The sequence below is a fragment of the Myotis lucifugus genome, unplaced genomic scaffold, assembly GCF_000147115.1.
Source record: "Myotis lucifugus unplaced genomic scaffold, Myoluc2.0 scaffold_299, whole genome shotgun sequence".
Lineage (NCBI taxonomy): Eukaryota > Metazoa > Chordata > Mammalia > Chiroptera > Vespertilionidae > Myotis > Myotis lucifugus.
The window spans coordinates 1,091,093-1,100,198 of record NW_005871347.1 but is presented as its reverse complement, the minus strand read 5'-3'; the positions used below and the strand labels follow the sequence as shown (position 1 = coordinate 1,100,198).

The 9,106-nt window shown below is 40.7% G+C and overlaps 1 protein-coding gene across 25 annotated transcripts in view; it reads left to right on the top strand.

The window, feature by feature from the left end:
- Positions 1 to 9,106, top strand: part of CCSER2 (coiled-coil serine rich protein 2) — a 190,774-nt gene that overhangs the window by 95,095 nt on the left and 86,573 nt on the right. For 22 of the 25 annotated variants that reach the window (XR_002831999.1, XR_002831998.1, XR_002831996.1 and 19 more), the window contains one exon: positions 5,848 to 6,010. Coding sequence is in view for 19 of the 25 variants with exons in the window: in XM_023763736.1 (XP_023619504.1) it covers positions 5,848 to 6,010 (163 nt within the window). In the remaining 6 variants the exon portion in view is untranslated. Of the gene's footprint in view, positions 1 to 2,547; positions 2,574 to 5,030; positions 5,171 to 5,847; positions 6,011 to 9,106 lie in introns of those variants that run through there. The other 3 variants (XM_023763748.1, XM_006100128.3, XM_023763732.1) reach the window with 3 other exon arrangements.

The following is a 9,106-nucleotide window of genomic DNA, read 5'->3' as shown; positions in this document are numbered from 1 at the left end:
GATAACGACCTGCTGGCTTAGGCCTGCTCCTGGGTGGCAGAGGGCAGGCCCAATCCCTAGGTGCAGCCCCTGGTCGGGCTCAGAGCAGGGCTGATTGGGGAGTTGGGGCATCGCCCCCTGTCATGCACAGAGCAGGGCGGATTGGGAGGTTGCAATGCCACCCTCAGTCACGCTCAGCTTGGGTCCGATTGGGGGGTGGGGGAACCGCCCCCTGTCACACTCAAGGCAGGGTCGATGGGGAGGTTGCGGCGCCACCCCCTGTCACGCACAGAGCAGGGCCAATCAGGGGGTTGGGGCGCTGCCCTCTGTCACGCACAGAGCAGGGCCCATCAGGGGGGTTGGGGCTCCGTACCCTGTCATGCACAGAGCAGGGCCAATCAGGGGGTTGGGGCGCTGCCCCCTGTCACCCACAGAGCAGGGCCGATCAGGGGGTTGGGGCGCTGCACCCTGTCACACAAGGGCAGGGCCGATCAGGGGGTTGGGGCACCGCCACTGTCACACTCAGGGCAGGGCCGATGGGGAGGTTATGGCTCTACCCTGTCACACACAGAGCAGGGCCCGTCGGGGGGCGGGGGGGGGTTGGGGCGCCGCCCCCTGTCACACACAGAGCCGCAGGGCGATCAGGGGGTTTGGTCCCTGACCCCTGTCATGCTGATCCCGGTGCCAGGAGGCATATTACCCTTTTACTATATAGGATAGAGGCCTGGGGGTCGGCTGGTTTGCCCTGAAGGGTGTCCTGGATCAGGGTGGGGGTCCCCACTGGGGTGCCTGGCCAGTCTGGAAGAGGGGATGATGGCTGTTTGCAGCTGGTCACACACCCTTCAGGGTGGGGGTCCCCACTGGGATGCCTGGCCAGTCTGAGTGAGGGGCTGAGGGCTGCTTTCAGGCTGGAGATTGACTGAAGCTCCCAACCGCTCCTTTTTTTTATCTTTTTATTTTATTCTGGGCCAACTTTATCTCTGGCTCTAGCTCTGAGGCTTCCGCTGCTGAAAGAAGGTATCTGGTTTGTTTCGGTTCTATAATTGAAACAATGTATAACTCCAGCTCTGAGATCCCGGCCTTCTTTCTGGGGTTTTGTTTAGCTTCTATATTTGTTAGAATGTATCAAACTGCGAGCTCAGAGGCGGGCAAGTCAGGCGGGGAATGTTGGAGTCCTCCTTCACTGAAGCAAGCAAGCCTCATGTTTGCTTCCAGCTGCCTGGCTGCCGGCCGCCATCTTGGCTGACAGTTAATTTACATAAGGATATGCTGATTAGCCAATGGGAAGGGTAGCGGTCGTACGCTAATTACCATGTTTCTCTTTTATTAGTGTAGATGGTACTGTGGAAGCAGCATGGCTATGGAACAGCTCGGTTGTGCTGCACCACAACTACAGAACAGCCCTGGGCCAGGCCCCTCTCTGGCTAGACAACTATGCCCTGAGGGGACATTTTTGGGTGTTTCAGCTCTACCAGGGAGATACAGGCTTCAGTCTTAGGTGAAAAGGGAAAGTGCTGGGGAGCCACAGGGAAGCTGGTCTATATGGACAGGAGTCCCCACCCTTGGTCTCTGATTGGCTTGTCCTCATGCAGATGAGGGCTCCAAATCCTCAAAATTTGATTGATCCAAAAGGCACTGTCCTGATTGGTCAGAATAGAGCAGCTCTAATTGGCTGGAGCTGTGCAGCTCTTATTGGATGGGGAAAGTCTCAGTCCTATTGGTTGAAGTGGGATTCCAGAAGCTCCTTTATGAGGGCCAGCTCAGATGACAGAAACACAGCTGAAGGCAGGTATTTCAGCATAGCTTCTCTGTGAAAGTGCAGTTGGCATTAGAAGCCTCTGTGTACAAATGGCTGCTAGGCTCTGCTTTTTATAATTTGAGCCCAGTTAGCAACTAGGAGCCCTTAGTAGCTCCTCCCTCCCTTCCCCCCTCCCCGGATTCACATTTACATAAAAAACACAATTGTATTGCATTATTTTCTTGCTCAAGAACCTCTAATCATCCCTCATTGCCTATAGATTAAAGCCTAGAATTTGACACATTCATAGTATAATAATCTTATGAAATTTCTGTTATGTATCCCTTCTTACATGTGTTATTTTCTCTACTCACTCTGGTTTTAAACTTATCTGTGTTGAAAATGATGTCTAATTTCTTTCTGAATCCCACCCCACCAAGTTATGGTGCCTATTCACTTGCACTTATTTCATGTTATTTTTCCTAAGGCCACACTTTTGTTAACTTTTTATTGAGGTATAGTCATATGAGAATAATAGTATTGTCCTTGACCACTTTCCAGTCATTACTGTATTTTTTTCTGGAAATTTATTTCTATGTTTGAGTACTAATTGTGTTTAGTAATAACAAGGTTCATGAATTTTTATTTTACAGAAGCCTTTCTAATTTTAAGCCAGATTTCAGTTAAAAGCTTTCCTGATCAGATTGTAAAACTTCCCACTGAGAACATATTTTTCAGGCTTCGTGTTGTGTAATTTCTTCCCACCATCTTCATAGCCAATTGTTAGTCACAGATGGAAATACTAACTGTGTTTTCCATTACCTTCTTAGGACAAGCTACCGGAGAAGTGATCTAGGTAACTTTTGGTGTTCCTTTATTAAAATCAGAAGAAATGGGTATGATGAGTGTTAGACACTGGCACCCCCACATGCCTTCCCTTGCAGTTAGCTGTGCAAGACCAAGACCCTCTTTTCCTCTTCAGAGGGTAAAAGTCTTGGGAGTATCTCTCTGTCTCCTATTCATAGTAAAAATAAACAAACAAAACAACATATTAAAGCTGCTGCCTTTTACATTTGGAGCTGGAAACCTTCAGAAGGCCTTTTTTCTCTAGTCCTACACTCATAGTTAGGGCCCAATCTGCTGTGTATAGATAGTTTTGATCAGCATACTGGGTTAAAACTTTTTCAAACTAGGATTCCTTTAGGTTTATCCCATCATTTTCTGTTGTGACACATTGAGACGGATTTGTTTCCTTCCTTAGTCTTTTTTGTCCTGTTTCTTCTTGGCTCTGGGAAGTGATTTTGGGTTATCTCCATTTTGTAATTTTATTTTCTTTCTATATTATTTCTTCAATTCTGTTAGAGAATTTTTAACCTTTTCTAAGAAACCACCACTGATTGTTATTTCAGATTATCTCCTTAATAACATTGTAAAGTGAATAAACATGTGATTGATGGGTGCCTCAGCTAGAAGTGTCAGCAGGACCTTCCTACACAGTCTTGGCGCGGACTCACCTCTGTCTCCGTTTCTACCAGCTGTCATTTGTGGTCATGACAGATGTTGCTTTCCAGTATTTAGTTGCCATTATGCCCATGTTTGAGTTCATATTTCAGTAAAGGTGCTTTAATTTGAAGGCTGTGTGTAGTATCAACACTTTGAGCAAACTGAAAAGCAGCACATCTATATATTTCTGCATTTAATTTCCCGCGGTATTGAACCCTGTCTCCTGACCTGTTTGCCTGGTTTGTTTGCTACTTGTTATTCTGTGTTGTTGATGTTTACATGTCAGGTTCTTATTCAAACAATTTCTTGTGTGGGGAGTGAGTGAATTTTACCTGCCTGGATTAAGAAAAATACAAATTCAGAACATTTAAAAGTAGATATAGATCATCCCTCAGATATATAGAGCACCATGCTTTTATTTATCTGACAGCCTAGTTTTCTAGAATTGAACTTAAAAGTAGATTTTAATTTATCGCAATAAAGTGACACGGCCTTCCTAGCACTATTGTCTGTCCAGGGGCTGTGCATAGTTGCATATAAGTTCATTGGCTAATCTCTTCTTGCCCCCATCCCCCTTACCTCTGAAATATGTCAGTCTGTTGCATGCTTCAACGTCTCTGAATCTTACCTTTTGTGGCAGCATGGAGGGACCTGGAGAGTATTATGCTAAGTGAAATAAGCCAGTCAGAGAAAGACAAGTATCACATGATCTCACTCATATGTGGAATCTAATGAACAAAATAAATTGATGAAATTATTTTAAATGTAAACTGCCTTTAAAAGTTTTATCAGCCCTAGCCGGTTTGGTTCAGTGGATAGAGTGTCAGCCGGAGAACCAAAGGGTCCCAGGTTCAATTCTGATCAAGGGCACATACCTTGGTTGCAGGCTCCTCCCTGGTCCGTGCCCTGATCAGGGCCCATGCAGGAGACAACCAATCAATGTGTTTCTCTCATATCGATGTTTCTCTCTGTCTTTCCCTCTTCCACTCTTCCTAAAAATCAATGGGAAAATATCCTTGGGTAAGGATTAACAACAACAACAAAAATGTATTATAAAAAAAGTATTTTAAAATACCATAAAACATAGTCCCCCCCCCCCCCCCAAATTTATTCCTCTAATGAAGTTAAACGAAATTTCAGTGTCTTTTAAAATCTTAGCCTGGCCAGCATGGCTCCATTATTGAGCATTGACCTATGAACCAGGAGGTCATGGTTCGATTCCCATCAGGGCACATGCCTGGGTTGTGGGCTGGATCCCAGTGTGGGCGTGCAGGAAGTAGCCGATCAATGACTCTCTCTCATCATTGATGTTTCTATCTCTCTCTCTCCCTTCCTCTATGAAATCAATAAAAATATATTTAAAAAAATAAAATGTTACTCATTTAGAAGACATGTTACAGTGAGTTCAATGTATATGAGAATTGAATTACACCATTTTTCCTTTGGAATGGGAAAGTGTTTTTTATCTGGTGTAGTATAATGGGATACTCTCCATATTTCTAAGTCAAGTTTTAGGTTAAGGGAAAACAATCATTTAAATACTGTAGTGAGTTGTTGTTTTTAAATTGGGGATTACATTTATTTTTTAGGGTTTGTTTTTGTTTTGTTTTGTTTTTTATCACAAGGAGTTCTGAACATGCCGGATTTGAACTTTCTCATGTAGTAATTCTCAGACTAGAGAATCCTGTCCTGTTCCTGGCTTGATTGAGTGTTGAGTTGTATTTTTAGTAACAGTCCTAACTCAGTAGCTATGTAAGCTGGAGGGAAGATGGAGTCACGGGGTAAACTGGGCTTGCTTCCCACAGGGAGGCTGGGATTGAGCAGGAAGGAAGGCCTGCTTGTCTGCCCGGGTGCAACTATGTCTGAGTAGGCAGCAGGCGACACAATGTCTCCGTTGTACAGAGTAACTCTCTCAGCCAGTGCTCAGATCTGTGAGGAAACAGTGTTCCGGTAAGTGCAGGAGAAGCTTGGTGTTTCAAAGAGATTCTTTTCGTGTTTTTGTGGCACTTGGATATCAGGGAGTGTACTGTTTGTTGCTGCAAAGGACTGGCTTTGTTTTCAGTGGCATTTTAGACATTTCGGACAGCCTCTCCTGCAGGCGATTGAAGGGTCTTTCTAAAACTGTGAGCTTAATTACAAATATAGGATTTGTTTGTGATGAAGAGTTAATTTGAGCTTTTTGAAATTAGGAATATTGTGACATTCATTTTAAGGAATGAATTCCCTACTAGCCTTAAATACTTTTTCTTGTCATTTTATTCTGAAGTCAGAACCAACTAGTGACAATGATGAAAACCACTTAAAACTGGTGTTTAAGACGTATAATGCTGATTTCAAATATCAATTGCTGTTTTGAAACAGTGGGACCATTAATTATTACTTTTAGTGACTGTGATAGGAAAGTTTTATAATTTACTTTAGTTTTGGATGATATAAACTTAATTGCTACCAAAAGAACTAGTTTTTTGTTTTTTTCTGGAAATCTTGATTTTGTGATTAGCTAACATAAATGATTGGTATTTTTTAGAATTTTATATTTTCAGCAGCAATTAATGATCAAGCTCTAAGTAGTTAACTTTTGTAGCATGTGTACATGTTTATAGTGTTTTGCTTTTGAATCTGCCTAGTGGAGTGTGACAATATGAATCGCTTTGATCGATCAGACAGAAATGTTCGGCAGTCTCAGGAAGGATTTTGGAAAAGGTCACCCCAGAGGTGGAGTGGACAGGAACATTACCCCCTCAGTCATCCTGACCGCTATCATCACCATGGAAAAAGTGACTTGAGCAGGTGAGTCTAATTTTCTATCCTCTTATTAATTGTGAGTCATAAGTTCCCCTTTATTCTCCCCTCCTTCCCCTCAAAAACCTTTTTCTTCTTTTTTTTGGCCTGATCTTTTTTTTGGTGCGGCAAAAAATATTTCAAGTTATATGTAGTGCTAATTGGAATAATATGTCTAATTTTTTTCTTTTGACCCAAATCTTTGCTCATTAACTTTATCATGAATATTAATATTTTATTTATGTCTGCTATTTGGAATTTAAGTTTTATTGTGATTTTTCTAGTTCTCCTTTGGGAATGATTAAATGTTGACTTTGTTAAAGTTTATTATTTTTTAAATACTAATGTAAAATTAGTGCCAAGTGACTTGTCTTCTTTTGTGCATATAAATTGAAATTAAAAAATTTCTCAAGTACTGTTAGAAACAAAGGAAGGTACTTTACAATGCTAGAATTCTTTTTCTTTTTGAAGCATAGCATAGTCTTTAATTTGATCAGACCTTGTGTATAATGTGTCTTTATAATCATTCAAGCCTGGCCCTGCACATGTTAGCTTTGTGAGCTTAGGTAATTTATTTAACCCCTCTCCACTTCCATTTATCATTTGTAGACTTTATAATACCTTTTTCTCACTGTTCAAAAATCAGGTTAAAAGTGCCTGGAGCAGTATCTGGTTTATATTAAGCACCCAGTAGTAGTTGTTAAATTTTTTTCAGCCATCTTATGACCATTTCTCTCAATATTTTAAGGCATAAAATACAACACTCTCTCATCTTGTTCCATTTGGATTTGAAGACATTTTTGAGCCAATTTATAATACAAATAATAAAATTGGGATAAAGAAATAGTGGCAGGGAAACACATGGCCTCCTATAGTTCTTGAAGTAAGAAAAAGTTGGCTCTAATTCCTTGAGGCAAATGCAAAGAACAAAACATGATCTATTATAAGAGTTCCAGGGTACATAAGACAAAGGACACATTTCTCCTGAATTGATTGGTTTATTTTATTTTATTTATTTTTACAGTGTATTGATTTTTTTAAAATTTTATTTTCTTGTTTAAAGTATTACAGGTAGTAGTACAAATGTCTCCTTTTTTGCCCCATTGACCTTCCCCCGGCCTCCCCTACCCCCCGGCACATGCCCTTACCACCCCGCCCCAGTTTCTTGTGTCCGTTGGTTATGCTTATATGCATGCATCCCCCCCCCCCCCCGCCAACACTCCCCAGCCTTCCCACTGTAATTTGACCGTCTGTTCCATGCTTCTCTGCCTCTGTATCTATCTTTTAGTTCATTAGGTTATAATGTTCTTTATTATCCATAAATGAGTGAGATCATGTGGTGTTTTTCTTTCACTTCCTGGCTTATTTCACTTAGCATAATGCTCTCCAGTTCCATCCATGCTGCTGCAAATGGTAAGAATTCCTTCTTTTTTACAGCAGCATAGTATTCCATTGTGTAGATATACCATGGTTTTCTAATCCACTCATCTGTTGAAGGGCATTTAGGCTGTTTCCAAATCTTGGCTATTGCAGATTTTGCTGCTATGAACATAGGGGTGCATATATCCTTTCTGATTGGTGTTTCTGTTTTCTTGGGATTTATTCCTAGAAGCTATATTACTGGGTCAAATGGCAGTTGCATTTTTAAATTTTTGAGGAAACGCCATACTGTCTTCCATAGTGGCTGCACTAGTCTACATTCCCACCAGCAGTGCACGAGTGTTCCTTTTTCTCCACATCCTCTCCAGCACTTGTCATTTGTTGATTTTTTGATGATAGCCATTCTGACAGGTGTGAGGTGGTACCTAATTATTGTTTTTATTTGCATCTCTCGGATGATTAGTGACTTTGAGCATGTTTTCATGTGTCTCTTGGCTTTCTGAGTGTCCTCTTTTGAAAAGATTCTATTTAGGTCCTTTGCCCATTTTTTTTATTGGATTGTTTATTTTTCTTTTGTTGAGTTGTATGAGTTCCCTGTAAATATTGGAGATTAAACCCTTATTGGACATAACATTGGCAAATGTGTTCTCCCATGCAGTGGGCTTTCTTGTTGTTTTGTTGATAGTTTCTTTTGCTGTGCAGAAGCTTTTTATTTTGATGTAATCCCATTTGTTTATTTTCTCAATATTATCTCTTGCCCTAGGATATGTGTCTGTAAAGATATTGCCACAACATATGACTGCTATTTTGCTGCTTATGGAGTCTTGTAGGATTTTTATGGTTTCCTATCTTACATTCAAGTCCTTTAGCCATTTTGAGTTTGTTTTTGTGTATGATGTAAGTTGGTGATCTAGTTTCATTTTTTTGCATGTATCTGACCAAGTTTCCCAGCACCATTTATTAAAGAGGCTGTTTTGACTCCATTGTATGCTCTTGCCTCCTTTGTCGAATATTAATTGAGTATAATGGCTTGGGTCAATTTTTGAGTCCTCTATTTTGTTCCATTGGTCTATATGTCTGTTCTTGTGCCAGTACCAGGCAGTTTTGAGAATCGTGGCTTGGTAATATAGTTTGATGTCTGGTATTGTGATCCCTCAAACTTTGTTCTTCTTTCTCAGGATAGCTGTGGCTATTTGGGGCCTTTTTTTATTCCAGATGAATTTTTGGAGAGTTTGTTCTAGATCTTTGAAATATGCCATTGGTACTTTAATAGGTATTGCATTGAATATATAGATTGCTTTAGGTAGTATGGACATTTTAATGATGTTGTTTCTACCAATCCATGAACATGGTATGTTCTTCCATTTGTTTATGTCTTCCTCTATCTCTTTTTTCAATGTCCTGTCATTTTCCGAGTACAGGTCTTTTACATCCTTGGTTAAGTTTACTCCTAGGTATCTTAATTTTTTTGGTGCAATGGTAAATGGGATTGTTCTTTTCATTTCTCTTTCTGTGAGTTCATTATTGACGTAAAAAAGGCCATAGATTTCTGGGTGTTAATTTTGTATCCTGCTACATTGCCAAATTCATTTATTAGGTCTAGTAGTTTTTTGATGGAGTCTTTGGGGTTTTCTATGTATAATATCATGTCGTCTGCAAATAAGGACAGTTTTACTTCTTCTTTTCCAATTTGGATGCCTTTTATTTTTTCTTCTTGTCTGATCA